At 36.5% G+C, this 26,822-nt stretch overlaps 4 protein-coding genes across 5 annotated transcripts; 2 read left to right on the top strand and 2 right to left on the bottom strand.

Annotated features, from left to right (window-relative positions):
- Window positions 1-1,206: 1,206 nt before the first annotated feature.
- Window positions 1,207-10,052, bottom strand: LOC111809424 (PH, RCC1 and FYVE domains-containing protein 1). Its single transcript, XM_023695886.2, has 9 exons — window positions 9,467-10,052; window positions 8,484-8,570; window positions 6,764-6,853; window positions 6,541-6,627; window positions 6,322-6,441; window positions 3,538-5,634; window positions 3,127-3,273; window positions 2,210-2,730; window positions 1,207-1,651 (listed from the first exon to the last, which is right to left on the bottom strand). The coding sequence occupies exons 1-9, from the start codon at window positions 9,512-9,514 to the stop codon at window positions 1,489-1,491; spliced, it is 3,360 nt and encodes a 1,119-aa protein (XP_023551654.1). The 5' UTR covers window positions 9,515-10,052; the 3' UTR covers window positions 1,207-1,488.
- A 4,406-nt stretch (window positions 10,053-14,458) lies between these two features.
- On the top strand, window positions 14,459-17,656 carry LOC111809425 (L-type lectin-domain containing receptor kinase S.6). Of its 2 annotated transcripts, XM_087129537.1 has the most exons (2): window positions 14,459-14,939; window positions 15,241-17,656. In XM_087129537.1, the coding sequence occupies exon 2, from the start codon at window positions 15,366-15,368 to the stop codon at window positions 17,448-17,450; it is 2,085 nt and encodes a 694-aa protein (XP_086985663.1). In that variant the 5' UTR covers window positions 14,459-14,939; window positions 15,241-15,365; the 3' UTR covers window positions 17,451-17,656. The 2 variants fall into 2 exon arrangements, with proteins under 2 accessions (XP_086985663.1, XP_086985662.1); XM_087129536.1 differs by having other exon boundaries at window positions 14,459-17,656.
- Window positions 17,657-20,685: 3,029 nt separating this feature from the next.
- Window positions 20,686-21,273, bottom strand: LOC111809294 (protein MKS1-like). Its single transcript, XM_023695737.2, has one exon. It carries the CDS (start codon window positions 21,264-21,266, stop codon window positions 20,778-20,780), a length of 489 nt encoding a protein of 162 aa, XP_023551505.2. The 5' UTR covers window positions 21,267-21,273; the 3' UTR covers window positions 20,686-20,777.
- A 4,287-nt stretch (window positions 21,274-25,560) lies between these two features.
- On the top strand, window positions 25,561-26,361 carry LOC111809341 (dof zinc finger protein DOF1.2-like). Its single transcript, XM_023695785.2, has one exon. It carries the CDS (start codon window positions 25,590-25,592, stop codon window positions 26,322-26,324), a length of 735 nt encoding a protein of 244 aa, XP_023551553.2. The 5' UTR covers window positions 25,561-25,589; the 3' UTR covers window positions 26,325-26,361.
- The last annotated feature ends 461 nt before the right edge of the window (window positions 26,362-26,822 follow it).

The following is a 26,822-nucleotide window of genomic DNA, read 5'->3' as shown; positions in this document are numbered from 1 at the left end:
CCTTATGAAGCATGGCATGGAAGGAAACCATCTGTAAGTCATTTACGAATCTTTGGTTGTGTTGCTTATGCTTTGAAACATCCTCAAACTCGTCAAAAGCTTGATGAAAAATCTGAAAAATGCATTTTCATTGGCTATTGTACTCAATCAAAGGCATATAAACTATACAACCCCGTTAGTGAAAAGATTTTAGTTAGAAGAGATGTAATATTTAATGAAAACGTGAGTTGGGATTGGAGTAAAGAACAGGAGCAGCAAAAGATTACAGTTGAAGTTTCCCCAAATGAAGAGACAAGGGTCAACTCTAGTGCATCTCCCAGTGGATCCACTGCAACACAAAGTGTGTCAAATTCATCATCTTCAGCATCACTTAATAGCAATTCTTCTCTTGAAGAACTTTCGGATGAGACACCTCCAAGGAAGTATAAATCTTTAGCTGACATATATGCATCATGTCAGTTTGCTCTTACTATTTCAGACCCTATGAATTATGAAGAAGCAACTGAAAAAGAAGACGGGAAGAAAGCCATGGTAGTAGAGATGCAGTCCGTTAAGAAAGATGGAACATGGGATATGGTTGACCTACCAAACGAAAAGTTTTATGGAGATTTACAAGAAGAGGTTTATGTAACACCGCTAGAGGGATTCATAAAGGAAGACAAAGAAACAAAGGTATACAAGTTGAGACAGACATTGTACGGGTTAAAGCAGACATACTTACGAAGGCCTTGTCAGAAGAAAAACTCTGTACTTACATCTGCAACTTTGAATCATGGGGGAGTGTTGAGATATGATTCAAAGTATTCAAAATGAATATGATTTGAAGTAGTTGAGATACGATTCAAATATTCAAACTACCAAGATTTTAGGAGATTTTAGGAGATTGTTAGTAGATTTGAATTTATCTAGATTTGCATGATTTACTATTTATGGTCCAGTGTATTAGCTATAAATACTGGAATTGTGTAACCCTCCAAGCATCAAGTCAGTAGACATTAATAAAGCACTGCAGCTTCTATCTATTCTCATCTATTCCTATCTCTTTCACTATCCCTTTTTCCAACACAAACATGATATTGACATGATCAACTTCAGTCCATGAGCGACAAAGACAAAGACAACCCAACAATACAGCTGCCAGTTTTAGAGAGAGGGGCTAAGAAGAAAATAATGTGGGTTTTTTGTGTTCATGGGGATGGAAAAACAAGGAAACAAAATTTTGTTTGGCTGGTATAATCTTAATGGATGGTTTTATATACACTATAGATTCAATCAACAGGTCGGAAGGGCAGGCAACCCATAAATAAATTGGACAAAATAATTGGAGACAGAGAGAGAGGGGGTTAGAATGAAAGAACGTTATAAACAAAGGTCAGAGGATCCTACTTCCCTTTTATGCCATTTCTTGCTCATCTTCAAAACCATCACAGGTACTGTAAATATGACATAAAATGGCTTGGAGTAGGACTGCAGCGGATTCCTCCTTTGCTATAGTTGCTGGGAAGCTATTGAAACTGCATCATCAGCCCTCTGTGACGACAGTCCCGAAACTGAAGACTTGTCCGAGCTGCGAACGTTATATCTCTCATAGACCTTCTCACGGTTCTCTGACCACCAGTTTTCTGCTTGATGCTCTCCAAATCTTCTCCGGCTGTAAATGCATATAAATAAACAGTTTTGAGAACGGTGCATTGGGGTTTTCTGTACCCTACCTCAGATTCTAACACCAAGTATTTTAGATGTCCTAAACCATGAGCAAACCATTAAACTGACAGTTTTTTTTTAGAAAATTATCTAAAAGTGTCCCTGTCCTACAGTTTTACTTTAATAAGGAACTTTTAAGGAGTATATAAAAGCCACAGACAAGGGCAACCCAAGGACAAGGGTAGAAGAAAGTCCCTTCCAAAGAGGAACTAACATGAATTAGTATTATTGGGCATTGTAGTTGTAAATAATTGTAGAAGAGTTGACAGAAATTAGTATTATTCGAAGTTTGTCCAAAAATGTTGGATAAGATCCTTTGTTTATAAATTTCTAGGGCCCAAATAAAATTCATTTTACAAATAAGGAACTTCAGCACATGGATTGCATATTCTCGCTCAATGATTAAGTGAGGAAGTAGTCAAATGGCAAGTCACACTAAAGAGACAAAGATCACTGTATTTCTAGATGCTGAAACCTAAAAAGAAACAGGGAAAAGAAACATCACCTGAAGCGCACACGTTTTAGATCCCGAGTACCATCACGCAGAGCCACAAGAGTAATATATACACCAGGCTCATATTGTTCAATCCATTCAGCCTCAACTTGAGTGGCATTAACCAGTACAGAAGTTTTGGCTCTGGAATTATTGTCACCATCTTGTAAAGACTCAGACTCCTTGCCAACAGCTGCCACCAATGCACTACTGTTAACTGGCTGAGAGCCTCCACTGTTCGGAAGTCTAGAATCTCGACTGTCAATTCTATCTTGTTGCCGAATATTTTCATTCATTCCAGAAAGATCCCTGGATGAATGAGCTGTGCCATAGCTTCCCGGCCAAGCAGCAGCATCAGATGCCGTGGGAGATGCACAGGAGTAGCTGCTAAGTGAATCAGATCGTGAATGACGCTCTCCATTCATACTCAAATGGTATACGCCATTTGACTCCAAACCATTTGAAAGATGAACTGATCTCATTTTCTCAGCATCATATACTCCAGGTGGTAACCTCTCAGCCATATCTTTAAGCTGGAACAATTATAGGATATAACCAATTATTAGAACCACGAATATTATTTTCAAAACATTTCTCAGGATGGCTAAGCATTGCGGAAGAAAAAAAATACCAATTGTTACATAGAGAATATTTTTATTAGAAGCCCATGTCATTTCCACTTATTGCTCTAGGTTATATACATCCTCGTTCATTCAACTACACAAACAGCTACAAGTTAATTCTTTATGAATGAGTATTTTTTTCACAGACACGAAGACCACATACCTTACTGCATGATATTGTCAAAATGATTGTTTATAATAATTTTAATGCATTCTCCTCTTTGAACTCATAGAAATATCAACTTGAGAGTCCAGAGATAGCAAGCTTTGTAGAATATGGAAAGTACATTAAAAATTTAAAATGACCTGAGCGGTTAGTAACTTGATAACTTCTTTGGCTGCTTTTGATTTACCAGATTCCTCTGCAGCCAAGGCCATAGCTTCTCGTGTTTTCTTCAAAGATTTCTGAAGCTCCAGTTCCTGAAGTTCACATTTCTGCTTCAGGCTCTCAACCTGTATTATTAGACATCAAGATAAGATCATACTCAGTCATCAATCCAAGTCCACCAAATAGTGCACAAATTTTATGAGCCAAATGGAACAGAACCAGTTCGAGGAGAATTTTCTTTTCAAGAAGTCATTTGACTATTCTCCTATTTTTATCCATACCAATTTGAAAGTGAGAACAATCTCCATTGGTTCTACACTCCTTGTTGCTGTGTTCATATTCTATTTTCTTAAGTTAATTGTCTCAGGGGGTAAAGGTGAGGGGGTTACCTGTGAACGCAATTTAAGCACTTCGTGATTCAAAAGATCATTTGTTTTCTTCAAACCATCAGTTATGCTTTTGGAAAAGGAAAGTCCTGATGCTGTGGGAACAGGAGTGGCAGATCGAGGTGGGCTTGATTTCCTTGAAAAAGGTGAAACGGATCTAGAACTTACTCCAGAAGAAGTGACAACTGGTTTGGGAGCTGTCCGTCGCAGATCAACAGCAGTTGATAATACAACATCTCTAAACTGCAATAGTGGAGGGGCTTGAGAGGATCGGACAAGGGAGAAGGTATCGCCTTTCTTTCCTTGCTTAGCCGCTTTGTTATCTAATTGCTTTATCAAGTCCATATTGGAAGGCACTGACTTAGATATTCTCATATCAGCCTTGTCAATCCTATCCTTGTTCTCACCTGAGATGCGAGGCATAGCATTTTTCCTATTGTTATTACTAGCTTCTAATGCCTTAATCAGTTTTGCATAGCATGAATCACATACACGATATGGTTTTCCGGGATCAGGTGCAAGTGCTGCTCTTAATGCTTTTCTTGAACTGCAAGAGTGGCAGTGCACAAGTCCACAATTATAACAGTTGTGTCTCTTCCGTGTAAACCCAAACGCCTGTCTGCAAGCAGAGCACTGTGACTGCTCAGCACTAGAAACCCATTTGTGAAGACAAATGGCAGCTGTGTAATTTGAACCACATGCTATATATTTCACATGTCTGTCCTTCAAAGCTTCAACCAAAGTGGGTGTCTTCCGATCTTCAACATCACCATGCCCCAATCTCCCGTTTGCACCCTTTCCCCACGTATAAACTTCATTTTTGGACGTTAATACCGCCACATGATATGCACCAGATGAAACTTCTTCAACGGATTCCCCAAAAAGCTTATCCTCTACCAAGCAAGGTATCTTTCCATCAGCACTGGGATTCCCAAGTTGTCCATAAACAGTACTTCCCATTGAGAAAACTTGCCCTGAAGTGGTCAAACCAACAGTAATGCTGTGACCGCAAGCAACTTTGTGAAAATCATAATCAATTAATGCCGGCACACATGTGGGTTTAAGTCTGGGCTCCTTATCTCCATGCCCCAGACGATTTTTATCTCCATCACCCCACGTAAACAGTTTACCCGATGAAATGCTTGAACTAGATTGTGTCACAATAACTTCAACTACAGCAGCAGTATGCCACACCCCACATGCAACAGCAATTGTCCTCAGGCCTGATAAAGATTCCACTTCTTTTGGATATGAAATATTTTCTCTTTCTCCATGGCCCAGTGCACCAAATGTTCCATCACCAAATGTGAAAAGCTGACCCATTGATGTTACCAGAGCTGTATGCCATGGACCGCATGTCACTGAAGTAACTTGAAGTCCTTCAAGTGGACCAGAGACTCTCTTTGGTATCCAGTGGCTTACATCACTGCCATGACCAAGAAGCCCTGCATTATGGGTACCATCACCCCATGTATAAAGTTCCCCTGTCGTTGTAACAGCACATGTATGGAACTCCCCACAAGCAACAAAATCTATATTACTAGCTGCCAAGGATTCAACCATACGAGGTTGAATTACATCCTTCACCACACCATGGCCAAGGCGGCCTCCAGATTCCTCTCCCCATGTAAAAATTTCCCCATGCCTTGTCACTAGGGCAGCATGCCTGACCCCACAGGCTATATGATGTATGTCTAGAACAATGTTAGACTCCAAAGGTCTTGGCAGAAGTACATCAGTCCTCGAGGTCACGTAACTTCTTTCAGGCCCAATCTTCACAATATTGTCGCCAACGATCTCACCCCATATGTATACATCACCTAGAGCATCACAATCATCTGGTGCAGACCCATGACTAGAAGTGCTGGGAGCACTTGAAACACTAACTCGCATAACATCAGAACTAGACCCTTTTACTTGCATGTTGGTTTGGTTTAATGATACATGAGCTCTTTCAGACTTTGCAATGTAATTTTCAGGTTGAGAAGTCTTCAGAGATATATGTGCGTTCGAACTCGCATAAACTTCTGGAGAGCTATTGTCTCTATTCACGCTATGCGAACTGTCACTCGGGCTATTTGAAGTCAATTCACAACTTCCCTGAAATGACATCAGCAAACCATGTATTAAACATGGAAATCCAGCTACATGCCATATAATATTATGCATACTGCTTATAACATAACATTTCAAAAAAAAAAAGCGTGTATTTATAAAGAAGTGTATAAATGAAGGATTTAAAATTGGAAACTTGCTAAAACCAACAAATAAGACCAAAGTTCCAGGGAATGAACTTCAAGAATTGAGCACATGATCTAAGGATTATTACATCAATCTCAGTAAATTAACGGGAAAAGGAGAATTCAGACTGCACAGAGTTACTGCCAGTTTCTGTTGTTGTCTCAATGCCTCTTCTGCTCTACACTTCTGCTTCTAAAGAAATCTTAGGTCATCCTCGCTGTGCATGGGCACGAGTGGCAGCATGATCTTCATTCTCATGAAGCTGCATCCCCATTATCAATTGAATTTATCTTACACTGTTCAGTTACAAAATTGAATTTAAACAATCGATCCACTCAAGGCCAAGGGAGCCAACAATTGGCCTTATTCACAAAAATCAACCAGAAGAGAACATTATTCGATACGAAGTCTAAAATTATATCTTAAAAAACAATGCTTCATTTTTTGTGCCCAAAATAGGAAAACACAGATATCGAGCAAACTTGAAAATTGGCAAAGCAATTGACTCTAGGGAATAATAAAGCAAGTACAAGCAAAAGAGTTTACGTCAAGATAGAGGCCTCCATCACTCCAGCCATCAATTTTGGAACGCCCACCTTGACCAGATGCAATTAAAGCTTTCAGGCCTGAAATCCAAGCCTCTGCCTCAACTTTATCCTTACAAATCTAAGGAGCAAGAACATATGTCCATTAGCATCAAATCAAAAGACCAGTAAAAGATAATGGCTTTTAAATACAAATAGCATAAAAAAGTCCATCACCAACCAGATCGAGGGATCGCTTCCCGTTGTTGTATATAAGAGAGAATGATAAGTAATCCTTTTCTGGACGAAGATATCGTTCAAAGACAGCCTGAATAAATTCAGTGAATAGTAAAATAAATATCAAAGGAAGGATTAAGTAATAGTGTATGTTAGTTGCATCTAAGTAGGAAGAACAATTATTAAAGCTGAGGATTAGAGTGATAAGCAATAGATTAATATCTTACAGTTCTTTGTCCAGGTATAATTTGTGAGATTGAAGCTAACTTCAAACTTCTTTCACCCTTACTTGAAATCCAGATCAAGGACGATTCATCCTAAAATAGAGAAAAAAAAAAAACAGTAATAAGGCAAGGAATACTATCAAGCCATTGGAAACGTGAAAAGGCTGAGAGAACTGTTAACTTTATTTACGGAATTAATAAATTTCAATTTTAAAACTGAATCTCTTCATTGCTCCAGCCTCCACTATTAAACTTCCCACAGAAAAGATATGCTACCGTACATTCCATATTAACCAAGTGTCATTAACAAAACAAATAGAACTTCGTTCATAGCAATGTGCACCAAGCCAATAACAATGTACTTTTCAGAATGGTTGACCTACCTTGTAAAGTTAATTCAAGTACAGCGGTGACAACACAACAAAAGCACATCAAATTTTTTAGGGTTCATATGTATACAATTTAGTTGACAACCAATTTATCCATATGTGAATATCCACATGAAGTCTATAAAAGATCATTAAGATTTCTTTCTCCTTCAACCACTCATGCTTAATCCAAAGAACATAATGTGTACCAAACAAGCAAATAATTAACATACTAAGTTCCAAGATTTCATCAAAATGTCGCCAAGAGTGGCTGTGACAACTCACTTTCTTTAAGATAATGAACTACTTATTTAAAATCATGATGCTAGTTACATTCAATACAAGAAAAATAAAGTAGACTGTCAACTTAAGCATAGCTCAACTAGTTAAAAATGTATATCAAATGGTTTTTGAAAAAAGAATTAGAAGAGAAATTTTCCACATCGGAAAAAATACAAGAAATTGATGTGCGCCAAGTACAATAAAAGGAACCGATGATTGGTTCCCGAAAAAAAAAAACAATATATTTTGTGTACTAACTCTAGTTATATTCCCTTATTGTCTTCTTTTGTTTGAGAGTGGAAAAATGATATAGTGGTGCAAAGCTTTGGAAGAGTTTTTCTCTAGTCACTGGGATCGGGGAGAGAATTTTATGCGATTGTACTAATTTTCCACATAGTGGAAGTTCTTTACAGTAGATTGAGGTTTTTCTCCAGATTTGAAGTTTTACATTTAAATTCTTGTGTTTCTTATTTTTATTATTTTTCTTTTAATTTCTCGGTTAATTTTCTATTTATTCTTGCGGCAAAAGTGGGAGGCTTCTTTCCAACAACATATAACCTCAACCAAAAGATCAAAAGTTTAAATTTCCATCCTCGTATGCCATTAAACTAAAAAAAAAAGTAAGCCAGTAAATCAAATAACATTCCATCGATATGAAGTGAAAACAATGATTGAAACAGAGATAAGAAACTGAGTTACAAGGCTCCCAAACTCATGAAAGGAAGAATTCTATGCATTAGATCACTCAAAAACATCAGAATTCCCCTATATCACATTCTAATCAAGCTCACTTCCTCGGCTAATCCACGATGCAGTGTTCTTGAACACTGTCCTAGTATTCAAATCACAAAAACTGATCCCTAGTTTCTTGCGAGAAAATTTTATTAACTTCTAACAATTAAATAAGTCACTGTAGACCCAAAAGCATTGCAAAGAGAGATTAGCAAATGGTGCAACCAATTTTTCATCAATAATAATAAGCTAATTTGTAACTGCCAGAACAAAAAAGAAATGCCCAAGGGATGTACAACTTATATAAGACTTATTAAAACCATTATTGGAACCAAACTCACACTAGAAAGCCTAAATGGACAGAACTTCGGCTTTCCTTTACGACCATATTTTAGCAGTTGAGCACCCTTCTTCAATGCAATTAATGCCTGCAAGATGAAATCAACCTTGTGAAACTACCAAAAAAGAGGAAAATCAAACAGTGGCATGACAAGAAATATGGCTTGGAGGATTTGGTTTCAGCTTCACAATGGGGATGAAGAAGTAAAAAATGGAAATAATTGAGGCGAACAAAGAAAAGAAAGTAAAACCACTGTAACACCCTAAGCCTAGAGTGTTAATTGCTCAAAAATCACTTGACCATCCATCAAAGTTTTCACTCTTCGTTCTCATCCCAAAGTAGCAAAAAACTTAAATATAATAGATCCAGCTAACTATCTCTGAATTGTATAAGAAGAAAAATAAATCTCCAAAGAACTCTTCCCAATGAACTATCTGGCCACACAGTCGGGCATTGTATCGTTTGAAGGAAAACAATGTTGATAAGCATTGCCAATGTTTTTCATTTAATGAAAATAGAACCAAAATAACATTCCCAGATTGCATTTGTTTTCCTCTCGCTATTTAATCGAAGATAAGTCTGTATAATCAATATAGGATTCAAAATAGTTCTCTTTACTGCCTTCAAGTTAGTCGGAAAAGCTTAATTTCGAAGTAATTCAATCAGCCCATCAAAGTTCGGCCTGTCCTCAACACCAAACGCCTACAAATTCGTATATCTAGCAGCTGTTATTCGTTATAGAGAGAGATGAAGAGCGCAAATTAAATTGTGTAGTACAGAGAAAATATCATGAATTACTCTTTCTTCCACGATTCGATCTTGACCGAGAAAAATCTCAGCAATTCCGAACAATCAGCTAATGACGTTAGGAAAACAATAGTTGAAGTTTCAGATTAAACAAAAAAACAACGCACAAAAATCGGGACCAAAAAAATAGAGCTCAGACCGAAGATAAAAGGCGCAAACAGAGAGGCAAAAGAATACCTGCTCGACATCACGGTCGGCATTTGCATAGCTAAAAGGATCTGCCATTCCATGTGAAAAATTCGCCAAAACTCCACCGCCCGCTCTTATCACTCCACCGCTCTCCGGTCATTCTATACGGTGACTAAATATTCCGTACACTAACATCAACGGTAATATCAGGCCCACCGCAGAGCTTCTTCTCTAGCTCTCTCTCTCTCTAAAACACACTACTGACAAACAAGAACAAAATTTCCCAGCTCCCTCCCCCTCGTCCTTCCCCGAAAGCCTTGTAGATCTGTCACGCTCCTTCGAAGCCAAAGTCCTAGAAACTCCATTCGAAACACTGAGTCAAAAACATCCTCATGGACCTCCGCTTAAGCTCTTAGAATGAGAACCAAAAACTGAAATACAGCCTCCAAAGCAACTTCTCGGAAAGCAAAGATGCCTTCACCGCAAACAACCCGCTCCCGACGGCGGAAATACTCAAGTCCTCGAGGCCGCCGGAGACAGAGCAAAGAGAGAACCCGACGGAGGAGACAAGGAGTCTAGAGAGAGAAAAGACGTAGTCGGAAGTCTGTACAATTACAGAGTCAAAGACGGGAAAAAGAAGAAAATCAATTAAAAACCCAAAAATAAAAAAATAAAAAAGGAAACTTATATTACAAATAATTAAATAAATTAAATAAATTAAATAGAAATTTCGCTAAACAACATATTTACCGCCACCGCGAAGAAAAAAAATAATCGCTTTTGGAATATTCACAAATAGTAGTAATTAAATTAATTTTCAATATTTACAATTTAATTAAAAAAACCAAATCAAATATTTATATTCTAATCCAGTTGACTCTTAACATTTTTATTTATTATATTATTTTAAATTTTTAATTAACCAAATATTGATACCATTTATTTTTTAATTTCACAAATTATAATCACTTTATATACTTTGTGGGTAAAAATAATAATTTTAAAGTATTTGACTCGCTAATAATTTAACATTTACGTAACTAAACATAACTATCGTTTTTTTATTATTATTATTCTTTTAATTTTTTTATAAATGTCAATTAATTATTATTCTTCAAATCACATTAATGAAGAAAATAACAGGTTTCTTTAACCCTCGTCCCTCGTGGTCCAATTTTCCTGAACTTATTTTTAAGAATAATCGAGAAATATAATAATTAAAATTAACGCGGGGATAAAATTAAATTGTTGGAGAACAAATTCAAAGGCAATAATAGCACGTGTTAGCGGGAGTATCATTTAAGCTTGTTCTACAAGTAATAAACACATTCCTTTTATATGGGAAAATGGTAGGATTTCTAATCCCAATAATTAATTTAAATTATTCGATTTGTAACGATTCAAATGTTGTTATTATAAAACGTTATTTTATTAAAAAATTAAATTATGTAAATACATGGAAATAAAAAAGTACCGACCGAGAAGGAATAGAATGTCGAGATAATGGCTAGAAACAAAATGTAAGACGATAAGGAAAAAGAAGAAGAAAGGAGAAAACTTAAGAGAAAAGGAGGTTCCAAAGGCTAGCTTTGCGTAGAAGAAGCCAAATTGGGAAGAGGAGAGGGACCAACTATGCATTATCCATGCCCTTGATTTGACCCAACTATTCAAAACCCTATCTTTTTCTTTTTCCTTATTCATCTCGAGTTTAACGACAGCGAGAATCGAAGATCGAACCATGTAACATTTCATAAACAGTAGTTCGTGTATTCTTGCAACATGTTTATACCTGTTAGTTTGTCTTTAAGTACTTTATCATGTGAGATCTCGCATTGATTGGAGAGGAAAACGAAACATTTTTTTTTTTTTTTTAACTTTTATAAGAGTGTGTAAACCTCTCCCTTACAAACGTGTTTAAAAACCATGAGACGGATGACGATATGTATCGAGCCATAGAGGACAATATTTGCTAGCGATGGGCTTTGACTGTTACAAACGATCAAAGCCAGACACTGAAAGGTGTGCCAGCCAGGATGCTGGCCCTCAAGAGGGGTGGATTGTGAGATCCCACATCGGTTGGATGGAGAGGAGGACAAAAACATTCCTTATAAGAGTGTGGAAACCTCTCTCTACATTTTAAAACCATGAGGCAGACAACGACACGTATCGAGCCAAAGCAGACAGTTTGAACTGTTACAAATCATTTTAACATGTTTTGTATGCACCCATGTGGTTTCTAAAAAAAAATTTAAGTGGACACGTACGCATGCTTTACTATAAACTTCTTATGCTTGAACCCCGAAAAGTAAGATACTCATTGTTGGTATAAATAGTAACTTTCAATACTTTCTTAATCATTAAATCCTTAAGATCACTCTCATTCAGATATGATATGAATTGATTCATATATCTCTCTCTGGGAGATCTTACATTGATTGGAGAGTGAAACGAAACATTTCTTATAATGGTATAGAAATATCTCCCTAATATACACATTTTAAAACCATGAGACTAACGACAATACGTAACAGGCCAAAGCGAACCGTAGATTTAGATCATTATACTATAAACTTTAGAATAAGAGCGTTTTATGATCCACAATGATTTATGTAAAAAAAGAAAGGGAGAAAAGAACAGAGAGGATATGGTTGCATTAATGGAGCCCTAAAAACACCTGGTTGTTCCCTTTTTGTCCACTCTTTTTGATATTTTTTTTCATTCCTCTTTATTCCAACTTTTCCTATTATTTATTTATTTTTATTTTAAATATTTGTATTTAAAAATTAATTAAATTCATGCATATCTTATAGTATTTCATGACCGAGGAATTAAATGGATTTGGGTGCAATTCTTGTAAACCCACGCTTGCATGTGACATGTTTGTTTCACACAGTGCATCCAATTTTAATGATATGATTCACATGAACAATATAACTATTCATATCCAATATTTTAAATTTTTATCGATGTTTAAAGATAAATTTTTTTTTTATAACTATGTTAGAAGAACACAACTCTTCACCGTGCTATGATATTGTCCACTTTGAGCATAAGCTCTTATGGCTTTGCTCTGCGATTCCCCAAAAAGGCCTCATGCCAATGGAGAGAGTATTCGTTGATTATAAACTCATGATCATTCCCTAAATTAGCCGATGTGGGACTTTCGTCATCCAACACCTCCCTTCGAACAAAGTACGCCTCCCCTTAATCGAGACTCGACTCCTTTTCTTTTGGAGTTCTTTGTTTGACGTTTGAGGATTTACCAATCTATTGACACGACTAAGTTTAAGGCATGACTCTGATACCATGTTAGATGAACACGACTCTCCATAATGATATGATATTGTCCACTTTGAGCATAAGCTCTCATGGCTTTACTAATGTGAAAACTTTTTAGTAGATACATTTTAAAACCATGGGGTTGATGACAACGATACGTAACGAGTCAAAACGGACAATTTATGCAAACAGTAGGCTTGGACTGTTACAATATGGTATCAGAGCCAAACGTAGGCCCCTAAAAGGGTGGATTGTGAGATCTCACATTGGTTGGAGAGGGGAGCAAAGTATTCGTTGTAAGGGCGTGGAAACCTCTCCCTATTAGACGTGTTTTTAAAACTGTGACACTAACGACGATACGTAACGGACAAAAATCAAGTTATGGATGTTAAAGTTCTCGTAAGTTAGCTTGGTATTAGGGTATGGGTAGAGATGGGTTTACTTTGTGGGAACATAAAGGAGAGTTCCCCAATATTGAACAAGAAACAAGGTGATTGGGAAGTGAGCCATCATCTTTTACTTTTGCTTTTCAGTTCATTCTCTAAAAGAGGTAAAGGGTGGCCCCAAATAGAAGAATAACATAAATCAACCAATTTTCATTTTAAAATAACACCCATTTTACAAATTTGTTACCTTTTTACGTACTTCCGCTCATATTCTCTTACGTTGTTAGCAACATGCACATATATTACTTCTTACTCGTTTCTAAAAGTGAAAACTATTGTAACGACTCAGATCCACCGCTAGCAGATATTATCTTTTTTAGATTTTCCTTTTCGGGTTTTCTCTTAAGGCTTTAAAACTCATCTGCAAAGGATTCTACCCGTCGCTCGGTGGGAATTACGTTACTAGACGGCCCTTGTAACTTGGTTGGGGAGGAGAACAAATCAACCTTCCCCTAGCAGACGCGTTTTAAAGCCATGAGGGAAAGCCCAAAGACGACAATATCATCTAGCGGTGGATCTGGGTCGTTACAACTACCCCTACAAACCAACATAAGTTTGTCCAGTCACATGCATTTTAAATTTCCTTTTTAAGAAGTTCATAACATAGAATTGCTTCAAACAAAACACACTTAACTATGAAATTCTTAAGGTTGAGCACCAAAGAAAAAGCTGCACTTTGTCAATATAGACAGTAACTTTCAATTCTTTTAAAATTTTATTAGTTATCATGGCATAATTTGCTGTCGTCCTTTTAGGGCCTATTTTTGGCATGTCCACATCACTTCTCTCTCTAAAATGCCACTCCTAAGAGATGCCACATCTACTCTAGGAGGGAGGAAGTGACTAAAGTTTTATGGTTGTATTAGGTCAATGGCACATTTGGGTAATCATGGGTAATAATATACCAATTGTCCTTAGCCATATCATTAGGCCAAAAAAAAGTCGACCTTTTTTATTTTCAAGTTCCAGAGGACATGATTCAGTACATAAAAATTAATTATTATCTCAAAAGTTACGTATTATTTTTTAATTTGAAATATTTTTTTAACAAATATTAAATATAAAAAAGAGAATTATAAAAATGTGAGTTTTATAGTTTAATTTTAGTGTCACGGCATTAATTATTATTCATAAAAGTATACTAAGAAACTAAATACCACAAATTAAAATATAAATATGTTATTGATTATATAAATAGTTACACTCATTAATGTGGCCCAATTTGGCCCAAACTCAAAAGGCCCAGTGTTCGGCCCAAAACTTCATGAGTCCAGCCCAGCCCAACACGCTGGGAATTAGCTTTAATAATTGATTGCAGTTTTGGGAAGTTGGGTGGTTGTCCGTCCGCCGCGTGGCAAGACTTGCGACTATAAGTCAAGAAAATGAAATTACCTCCGATTATTTCCGTTTCCGGCGAGAGTAGAGTGACAATCCCATACACTTCCAGTCGTGGAAATGAGGCTCTCCGCCACTCTCCGCCTCTCTCCGCCTTCCCATTCTTGTGTTTTTGAGTTTCCCATTCTTTTCTCTCACTCCGATTCATTTCTCGCCGGGAATAGAGCCGCCAACGATCGTAATCACTTCCACTACCCTCCTCCTCTTCCGTTTTCTTCTGTATCCTTATACATTGTAGAGCAAGTAGTCAAACTCGCCTCTAAATGCATCCCTATAACCTAATCCATTACGAAGAACTTCTCCGGCGGCGCCTTCACATTCGACGCTGCCGTCAAAACCTTCCAATCCAGAGAGATTCTCCGGTTTTACAGCGGCATTTCGGTAGTCACTGTCGGTGTTTGGTAAGTCGATTTTGTTGAAATTTGATTACTCTTCTCTGTTTGTTCCTCCTACTGCTAGGTCTATGGGAAATATCATCTCCTCTGCTTTAATTACTCAGAGAATGCAGGTTGGGCCTGAAGGGATGTTGGGGGGTTTTGATTCTAGGGTTTGATGGGCTTTTTTTTTTTTTTTTTTTTTTTTTTTTTTTTTTTTTTGAAGAAATCTGAAAAATAAAGCGTATTGAAAATTTTGAAAAGTTTTAGGATAAATATACACGAATGGTGTTGTTGAAGAATGTATTACAGAATCTGACTGCCATAGATTTCCTGCGCTCTCTACCTCACGCACCGCCGAACGCCCAAAACAGAGGACGCACAGTGGCGGAGTTGTGTGGATTTCCATCGTCTTCAATTCGAAGCCGAAATCTCCTGTTCTTCCACTTTAGTATGTCGACTTTAACGATCCTCCTTTTCTTCTTGATTCCCTCCAACCTTTTCCGTCTTTCTCTTTGTTTCTTGCCTGATCAAAACGTCACCCTCTCCGGTGATGCGCATTTCAGAAACAATGCCATGCTTCTCACCCAAGAAACCAATTGCCTTCCCTTTTCTTCTTCTAACTCCCCTGCCTCCTCTGCCTCTGTCTCTTCTGGCGTTGGCGCCGCCTTCTACAACAACCCGATTCGCTTTCTTGATTTCTCCACCAATTCCACCGCTTCTTTCTCCACTAAATTCTTCCTCACCGTCGTTCCCACCCCACTTTGCCCTTCTGCCGATGGAATCGCTTTCCTCATCACCTCCGATTCCGAATCTTTCAGCCGCTCTAATGGGTATATGGGCCTTCCCGATCCCCCGCTAAATTCCCACCATTCTTTCATCGCTGTCGAATTCGACACCAGTTTCAACGCTGATCTTGGAGACATCAATGACAACCATCTTGGCTTTGATGTCAACTCTGCGACCTCTTTGTCCTCTGTGGATTTTGGGTCCAGAGGCATTTTCCTCAAAAATGGGAGAAAGATTACCGCATGGATTGAGTACAAGGAAGACTCGAAAAAGATCCATGTCTGGGTTGGCTATTCGCAGACAAAGCCTGAAAATCCTCTTCTTGTTGTGGAGGTTGACCTTTCCAAGCAATTTAAGGAGTTCATGTATGTGGGGTTCTCTGCTTCTAACGGACGGGGCTCTGCTCTTTACATTGTTGATCAATGGCAATTTAGAACTTTTGGGTTGGTACCTTCTTTGAGTTCTGTTGATACCATTACTGAAGGAGACTGTTTCTTGTGCTCATCGGAGGATTCGAGTGCGCATAGCAATCGTTCTGTCAACGCTCGTGAACGGAGGAAGATGATTGGAGAGATAACCCTTGGTTTAGGAGGTTTAATTGCATTTCTTTGCTCTATTATTGTCATTGTTGGTTTGATTAGTTTTATCTTGATGGATAAATTGAGGGGTAGAATGTGCATATGCATAGCAACTCCCGAAACCAGTCAAGTTGAAACGAACAGAGTTCCATTGAGATTATCCCTTGGAGAGGTAAAGTTGGCTACAATGGACTTTAATGAAGATAGAATTGTTGGGAGAGGTGGTTCTGCAACTGTTTACAAAGGATGTCTTCCAGCCGGTGAAGAAGTGGCTGTTAAACGATTTGCACCAGACATGGCGAACAATCGTATGTACAATCCTTTCACCACCGAGTTTGCAACAATGGCTGGGTGCTTACGACACAAGAATTTGGTTCAGCTTCATGGATGGTGTTGTGAGGCAAATGAGTTGGTTCTTGTTTACGAGTTCTTGGCCAATGGTAGCCTCGGCGAACTTCTTCATAAGCGCTCACGGAACTCACAGTTTGTTCTTCCTTGGAAGAAAAGGGTTTCCATAGTTCTTGGGATTGCTTCTGCATTGACATATCTCCATGAAGAGTATGAGAGACAGATTATCCATAGAGATGTCAAGACCTGCAACATTATGATTGATGCAGATTTCAATGGTAAACTCGGGGATTTCGGTCTTGCAGAAGTGTATGCACGCAATTCACTCAGAAGGGAAGCAACTATACCCGCTGGAACAATGGGATATCTCGCACCTGAATACGTTTATTCTGGAGTTCCCACTGTCGAAACCGATATTTACAGCTTTGGAGTCGTGTTACTCGAAGTAGCCTCGGGAAGGAGGGCTGTAAACGAAGAGGGGACCGTGCTGGTCGATTGGATTTGGAACCTATGGGAAATGGGGACACTAATTGAAGCATCTGATTCAAAGTTGATGGGAAAGTACAATGTAGTAGAAATGGAGAGAATGCTAATGGTGGGACTGTTTTGTGTACACCCAAATTATGTAAAGCGGCCAACTGTGAGAGAAGCTGCAAAGATCCTTAAAGGGAAAGCACCACTTCCTGTACTGCCACCAAGGAAGCCAAGGGTCCGCATCAAGTCTGTTGTTCCTGATGATTCTGAGGATAGCATAGATAGTCCTCCTGACGATAATCCCAGCCTCGACGAGTGGATGACCCCCAAGAGTCAATTTTATAGCTGAACCGTAACGCAATACACGGTGCCACGGAGATTACAAAGACATCAAATATTAGAAATGACCTGAAAATACTCGAAACTAGAGGTTTGCTGCATTGTTTCTTTTCTTAGGGTGTGTTTTTGTTAGTTTACATGAATAAGAACATAATTGCTGTATGCCCCAAAACTGAATTTATTCATGAAATATTCAAGCACCATATATTTCTTGTCTGTATCTTGTGTTTGTTTACTTTCAAATTTTGGTTGAGATGCATAGAACAGCGTCACGAACACGTCCTAATGACTTAACTTGTCGTCGAATCGATATTAAATTTCGAATCAAGTTGTTCCTGGGAAGTCATGGGTGTGTTCCAAGTCAACCATTATTAGTGCAATTTGCAGACACCTTTGTTCTTTCACCATTTTTTTGGGTTTTGAAAATATTAACCACTCCCACCTGAAAGAAAGCTTGCAAGAAAAGGGTGGGCCAACTCTCATTCTATCATTATGCTCAAACTTTATAGACTTTGCATCATAATTAAATATTACAAATCTCGCTGTCTTTTCCTACCCCAATGTCTATCGATTTCTAGAATAAAACTTATAAACCCTAAACCCTAAAATACGCTCTGATACTATAAGAGAAGTGAGATTCGGATAATTATGTTGATCGAATATTTCAAGATAAGAAAACTTGTTTGAGATTTGAATCACTCCACAGCAAGATCGATTGTGTCAAGCATGAATGATTCTAAATATAAGAACACTTAGTCCTAATGAAAAGAAATCACTCCCGTTAGCCTTGATGATAAGAAATCACTCCCAAAGAAAATAAAACTTAGGTTATATTTTTAATCAAATATCTCAAGAAATAACACTTACAAACACTTACTGTTGGATGATGAAAGTCCCACATCGACTAATTTAGGGAATGATCATGGGTTTATATTCAAATAATACTCTCTTCGTTGACCTGAGGCCTTTTGGGGCCCAAAGCAAAGCCATGGGCACTTATGCTCAAAGTGGACAATATCATACCATTGTGGAGAGTCGTGTTCGTTTAACACTTACAACATTTTGAACTATGTTCATATTGGTGGTACGAATCTAGTTGATTATAAATTAAGATAATGTATATGTGTATTTTTTTAATTTAATTTTGGAGGGTTGTTCCATATATATACATGTGTATATGCTTAGGTCATACATATGTCATCTCAATACCATAGAAAATTATTAATTTATTTGTATAGTTGATGTTTAGATATATTTTAAAAATATTTGGGGATAAATTAAAATGTTTTTAATGGCATAAACAAAGATGCCACTCTTTTGACTTTCTTTAATTATTTAGCCCTCTTTTTCCTACAATTTTTTTTTTTTATATAAAAATAATCTTTTTAGGAAATTCATTTTTTTTAAAACTAGCCATGTTGTTTATTTAATAAGAATAAAACTATAATATAAAAACCAATAATAAAAATATTAAAAATATCAAAATAGAAATCAATGATAACGACATTCTATTCCTATTTAATAATAATTATATTCAAATTAATGGGTAATAAAATTGTTACAATAGAGAGAGTATTCTTTATTTATAAACTCATGATCATTCACTAAATTAGAGAATGTGGTTCTTTTTTATCATCCAACACCTCGTATCGAACAAAGTGCGCCCCTCCCCTTAATCGAGCCTCGATTCTTTTGAAGTCTTATTCATTTTTTACTACCTTCGATGAGCCTTGACTCCTTTTCTTTTGGAGTCTTTTGTTCGATATTTGAGGATTTACCAATCTATTGGCACGACTAAATTTAGGGCATGACTCTAATACCATGTTAGACGAACACGACTCTCCACAATGGTATGATATTTTTCACTTTGAACATAAGCTCTCATGGCTTTGCTTTGGACTTTCTCAAAGGGTCTCGTACCAATGGAGAGAGTATTCTTTGTTTATAAAGTTATGATCATTCCCTAAATTAGCAGGTAAGTAAACGGAGTAAAAAGGTAAAACGAGTTAATCTTGATAGATATATTAAACGAATACAAGAAATTTCACAGCAGTAAAAAGTAATAATAATAATAAGAAGAAGAAATCGAGGAGGGATGGAATTAATTGGGGTCGGGAAAGTCGGGCCGGTAGTAAAGCGGAGGCAGAGGGTTCTTGAAAACCGGCGGAAGTGGATAAACCAAACCGGAGTAATCAAAACCGGAATACGTTGTTAATGGAGGAATTCCGGGAGAGGGCCGTGGTTTTACAATTACAAGAGGGTCTTCCCAGCCCTCGTAATCATAAACGCTCAGTTCTTCCGACGACGGCGATAAACCATTCCGGCCATCGGAAAAAGTGGAAGAAGAAGTAGAAGTGGAAGTGGAAGTAGAAGGGTGGTCGGAATCGGAGTCGGAGCGGCTGCTGCTACTGCCGGGGAATTGAACCATGTGCCTGAACTCTGAGGCGTCTTCTTCTACTTCAATGATTTTCTTCGACTTCCTCATTTTCGCCGGCGCTTGGGCTTTCGCGGCCCTCGGCGGCGCCGGCGGCTTCTTCATCTTTCGCTTTCTGGTGGCCGAAGAATCCATTCTCCCGTTTCTTTCACAATTTGGCGGATTTCTTGCACATATATATATATATATATATATATATATATATATATATATATAAATTTAAATTTTTTTTGGAAATATATTTTGATTTGATTTGTGAATTACAAAATATTATATTGACATTTTAAATGGTTGTTAAATTTTAAAATTTTATATTCGAATTAATATTTTTACTTTCATTAATTTTCACTTTTTGGTTATTAATATTGTTAATTAATTAAAAATAATTAAAAAAATGTCGTTTAAATGGTAGAATTAATAGACCCAAAATGAATTTTAATTTTTAATTTTAAATTTGTAATGTGGTTGGAAATTAAACTCAAAATTTAGAGATAAAAATATAATATATATTTATTATTAAATTATAAATTTGATTTTTTTAATTTTACTGTAATTTAATGAAAAAATGAAATAATATTTAAAATTTAAAACTTATTCACTGACATATGCTAATATCGAAAAATTCATTTTCAAATTAATTTGTTTTCACTGATTATAAAAACTTAATTAAAATTATGATAAAATTTGAGAAAATATTCGATAAAATAGATGTTAGGTTATTTTTTCACGAAGGTTTCGTTTCGATTAGATATATTTATAAGATAAAAAGATATCGAACTACTCCCACTTAAAATCATACAAAAATGGGAAAAAGTCTCTCATTGTATCATTATGCTTAAACTTTATAGATTTTTTCTACATAAATAACGATAAAATTAAATACAATTAATTATGCAAACAAAATCAATGCAAATCAGGGAAGTTTTGGAAGAAATCTAGCGACGACGAGAATCGATTCGGAGTTATGGGGCTAAGATCCCGGAAAAAGTGGGTAAGAGGGCTGAGCTCAGCTGACTGCGGCGGTGTCGGAGTGAAAATATTCGTCGGAATCGGCGGCAGCAACCCTGGTGTTGGCGATAATATTCCGTGACCTACCCTTTCTACTCCTTGATGATTGGTACTCATAATCATCATCGTATTGGGTGGATGGTGAGAGTCATGGGAGGAGGGTTTGTGGCCAGTGAGACGCTGGACCAAGTCCTTGAATTGAGTAGGGTCGGTGTGGATGACCTTGGGGGAGACGGTGTAGATGATGACGGGCCGGTGCGGCGGCTTGCCGATCTTGTGGGAGTCTTTGGTGATCTTGAGGGCGGCCGGACGGGGACGTTGGAGTTGAACCTCTTTTCTTTCAGCCATGGCATTAGGTGTTGAAGAACAAAGAGAAGAAGACATGGAGAGTTGAAAGGTTTATATAAAGATAAGTTAGAGTATTTAATATTAATATCAATATTTAAGGGTTTCTTGGTGGTTTAGAAGTTTGAATTTGTCTTTAAAAAAAAAAAAAAAAAAAAAAAAAAAACCATTTTTTTCATGGTTGAAACCGTCAAACCCTAAGTCTATAATTATTGTGTCTTTTCCACGTCGGATAATATTATGCTGACTTGGTATAGCTATTATATGGAATGTTCGTATATATTGCCCTTTGGAATGGTACGTTAATAAGTTGTTGTCTCGAATGGTGTGACGGGTTTGCTGCATTTTTACGTGTCGGTTTGAATATTTAGACAAATTAGTCTTTCAAATGGTTTCAACGAAGACTTATTCTCGTTATTTGACATGATCATATGCACCTTGTTAGTGTAGATAGTTGATTTTCAATTATTTTAAGTCTTTGTTACTCATCTTATTCTCGTTATTGGTCTTATCTGGATATGATCTTGATTCATTCATGTATAAATCTATTAATTTTAGTTTCACACGGTTCAAGTCTTGCCACGAAGCAAGCTCTCCTGAATACGACGGGTTAGGAAGTGGCACGGACTCAGCACGGACCTTTTATTATTGGGCTGAATTATTCTTTGTTTTCTCAATGTCTTAATGGGTCAAGGGGCTAATTTTTCACTTTGGGCCAATCTTCTTAAGTGGGCTTTGGGCTAATCTTCTTAAGTGGGCTTTGGGCCTATGATGTTTAGTTTAAACTCGTACAAATACTTTTAAAGTTTTGACTCTATTGAGTCTTATTTATTTATTTATTATTTTTTTTTTTTTTAGTACAACAACCATATCAACTATTGTTGAGTTATACAAATGTCGACGAGTTTCATCGTACAACATATATAGAGAAAAGTTGAAGAGATTGTAAATTTAGTTATAGCCTCCCCTTCCTGTCGGCTTGTAGCCATTGTAGCCACTTCTACCATTAGGTTCATTGCTGTTATATCCGCTTCTACCATTAGGTTCATTGCTGTTGTGTCCGCTTCTACCGTTGGGTTCATAGCTGTTATATCCGCTTCTACCATTGGGTTCATTGCTGTTATATCCACTTCTACCATTGGGTTCATTGCTGTTGTATCCACTTCTACCGTTGGGTTCATAGCTGTTATATCCGCTTCTACCATTAGGTTCATTGCTGTTATATCCACTTCTACCATTGGGTTCATTGTTGTTGTATCCGCTTCTACCGTTGGGTTCATAGCTGTTATATCCGCTTCTACCATTGGGTTCATTTCTGTTATATCCGCTTCTACCATTCGGTTCATTGCTGTTATATCCACTTCTACCATTGGGTTCATTGCTGTTATATCCGCTTCTACCATTCGGTTCATTGCTGTTATATCCACTTCTACCATTGGGTTCGTTACTGTTATATCCACTTCTACCATTGAGTTCATATTTATCTTCAAGAACTTTTCGTCCTGAAATTCAGAATCAAACAAAAATTACTTCAACTACAAATCTACAAATTCAATCCGTTAATTTATATTTATTAATAAAATATAAAATTAAAAAATTAAAAATTTATTAAATACAAACATCAATAGACTAAATCTATAATTTAACAAAAAATAATAATAATCATGACTTTATTGGTAGAAATAAGTAATCAGACCATCAACTTTTAAAATGGTAAGTTACGTCCCGATTAGTTAACATACCAAGACTCAGTTAAAGTATTAAAAACTTTAGTGAGTAAATAAGGGTACCAAGTGCAAATTCTTGTGGTACGATCGACTCGTAGGACTGAGCAGCGACGACGTTGCCGACGGATATGAGGAGGAAGACGGCGAGGAAAGCAGCCATGGGCATGACTCCGGCAGCCTTAGAGCTAGCCATTTTCAGACAAAAAGAGGGTTTAATTTGTGGGGCTAAAAAGTGTTGGGTTAAAACAAGGGTAAGATTTTATACAAATTTTGGTGGGTATTTATAGTGGAAGAAGGGTTATAAGTAAGGGTATATTAGGTAATTGTCAAGGTGAAAACTTGAAATCAACCACAACGCCGGTCCACATTGCTCGTTGAAGAGGCACCCAAATTCAACCCTAAGGGATAAGTATACGTAAATTTCTACCTTATGATATCGACTTTAGTGTATGATTACACGAACCGAGGATTAAAATATCGATGTTTTCTTCTCATTTTACCTAACCTATTTTCTAAATTTATTTAAATTAAAATTGTAGGAAGTATGTTAATGTTTGATTAATCCACCACAGGTGTGTGAAAGTTATCTTATTTATAATCAAATAAATTACAAGGATATGAAAATAGTAATAAATGGAAAGAAAAGATACCTATGGTAATAAGGCAAATATCTAATATTTGCCTTATAATAAAATATCAAATATAATATATACGGGAAAGTATAATTTATTACTAAATATCCTTAACAAAGTATTTGAATAATAAACTTTGATAGAATCTCATTCTTTTTAGATATTGTCGTCTCTCGACTATGTTATTCTCAGACATTTTAAACAAAACATTCAATAAAACGACCGTTAAAATGAAAAATAGATTCAACATTATGATTTAATTAAATACACATTAAACACGAGAAATATATGCGGATGAAGAATTTCAACCGTAGAAGCTATATATATATATATATATATATATATATATATATATATGAGCTCCAAAATATTAATATAATTCAATATTTATTTTATAAATTCACATTTATATTCCATGAAAATGATGCAAAACCCACCACGTGATTTCTCATCCTTTTATCCATTACTCCATTCCTACGGATCTCTCCAACCCATTCATACCACGTATCTGATTTATTTATTTATTTATTTAATACCTATATTTTAAAAATACCTTTTGAAAAAGTTTTATTAATATCTTTTTAATTTAATTTAAAAAATATATAATTATAGTCAGTACCATATTTAAAAAAATACTCATAAATAGCATTAACACTAGTAATCTTTTTTATTTAATTTTTTTTTAAAAAGTTCTTAACATCAATATATGAATAAATATCATCTTTCTATCCCTCTCACAGATAATCTCCTTCAATTTTAAGGATACACAGTGATAAAAAGAAAAAATTAATTTTTTTAAAAGTTTAATATTATTTTTTAAATTCCGTAGGTATTTTTTAAAAAATATGTTACTAATGATTTTGTTCATACCGAACAGTTTTGAGTTTTTAACTTCTATCCTTTTTTTTTTAATTTAAAATATTATTGAATGTTTTGAAAATTAAAAATTATTTTAAAAATAAAGTGCAAAGTGAACGGAATTAAAAATATAAGTCCCTATGGCACATCCATCCACCACGTGTCACTTCCTCAACAATTATGAAGGGAGATTCCATTAGTATATTTCATTTACTTTAATATTTACATAATCGAGGATTAATCTATAATAAATTTGGAAGTCAACCATAATAACAGCATAATTAAACGAGAGGGGGAGAGAAACCGCAATCTAGGATTATTAAACAACGTAATTAAGGAAGTAAGTAAAGCTCTATAATAATTAAATAATATTAATTTAATTTAATTAATGAAGTTAGTACGAACGAAGATACGCCACGTAATCCGTTTAATCACGTGCATTGCAACATCCTTATTACGCTTGCATCTAATTTATTTAATTAAATAATATATATTCATCATCTTTCTCCTTAAATCCACCACTGCAAGCACGCTGTACCACTCCCATCCCCGCCGACCATCTTCTTCTCCCAATTACCATTCTACCCTTCTATTAAATTTACATTTTAAAAAAAAAAATTGATTTCCTAGTTATTATAAATTCAACTCAACTTAATTATATTACAAATAATTGTCCAATCAAAATTCAATCTAAAAGCTTTTATAATAATACAATTTAAAAGTTGAGATTTGGTGGGCTGGGGATATAAGAGTCATTTCGTACACAGATTCTCAACGACTACCAAGTGAGGTTTGACTAATCAACGTCAATCACTTTCAATTATGTAATGCACCCAATGAAAAGATGCCACGTGGGCTTTGACCCCCACGACCCTTCCGCCTGTTATACAGCTCCAATCTCATGAGCTTTCCTACGTCAAAAATTATTATAAATTAAATTATTTAATATTCCTTAATAATTATTAAATGTACTTTTATAAATAAATAAATAATTAATTAATGTTTTATTTTTTGCATACACACGCTCACACCCTTCCTTGGCCCTAACGACTCTCCAACCGCCCACGTTTCTCTTCACTCTACATAATTCCCTTCCTCTCCTCCATCTTCACATCTCTCCGCTCTCTCTCTCTCTCTCTCTCTCAATGTTCTCTACAGCAATGTCCGACCACCACCAGCTCCCTCCTCCACCTCCGCCGCCGTTCGCCTCCCATCTCGAGCGGAAATGGAAGCCTCATCTCGAAACAGCTCCAAATTGCCCTCGTTGCGCCTCCGCCAATACCAAATTCTGTTATTACAACAACTACAGCCTCTCCCAACCTAGATACTTTTGTAAATCCTGTCGACGCTATTGGACCAAAGGCGGTTCCCTCCGTAACGTCCCTATCGGCGGTGGCTGTCGTAAGAGTCGTCGTACCAGGTCCTCACGATCATCAACTGTCTCACGTTCTACCAACCCCGACACTTGTACACAAATCACTGAATCCTCCTCTAATGGACCCGATATCGATCTTGCTGCCGTTTTCGCTAGATATTTGAACACCGCCCCACCGAGTACCGAGCACCACGCGTTGACCAGCTCGCCCGAATCCGTTGACCCTTTAGAGAATTGTGAAATCTTCTTTGAAGGGTTGTCGGATTTGTTAATTGAGGAGGAAAATCAACCCCAAGAACAAAAACAGGGGATTATGGGAAATTACGAAAATACTCCGTTTGGGTTACACGCGGAATTGGGCGTTGAGGAAGAAGTATGGGCGTCGCAACAAATCCAAGAATTGGACTCTTTTTCTTGCAATTATAATGCGAATCAATTCTGTGAAGTGGGAGATAATTGGAGCTCATTCGACTTTGCAGCCGTAAATAATGTCGAATATTTCTAATTATATCATTACATTTATATACTTATACTTATATATATATATATATATATATATATATATATAAACATGGGATTGGGTACTGTTACATTGGAAACTATATGTTAAAATAAAATTTAGTGTACCTGCAGAGGCATATTGGTGATTATAGCACTGACTTCATGAAATATTATTTTTCGTTCTTGTGTTATATTATGTATTATTTAGTTGAATAATTGTTGACTACCTGAGATTGTCTCTTGGCTCGTGTCATTAAAATTATAACTTTTCTAGAGTGGTATCTCACTGATGGTTCAGGGGCCTTCTTCGCTCTCCACCTAAGCTGCGCAGGAAAGACCCAAAGCCAATCCCGAATAACAGTGAAGCTTTATAGGGTCTTTCACCGAGCCTCGTTTTGATACAGTGCCTAGATCGTTATGTGTTTCGTGTGGATAAACGCAATTACAAAGCTTAACAACGCTATTTTTATTTAAAATACATGATCCAAATCGCGAATGGAAG

This window comes from Cucurbita pepo, chromosome 13 (assembly GCF_057944985.1).
Source record: "Cucurbita pepo subsp. pepo isolate OVF chromosome 13, ASM5794498v1, whole genome shotgun sequence".
Taxonomy (NCBI): domain Eukaryota; kingdom Viridiplantae; phylum Streptophyta; class Magnoliopsida; order Cucurbitales; family Cucurbitaceae; genus Cucurbita; species Cucurbita pepo.
This window is presented reverse-complemented; position numbering and strand designations above follow the sequence as displayed.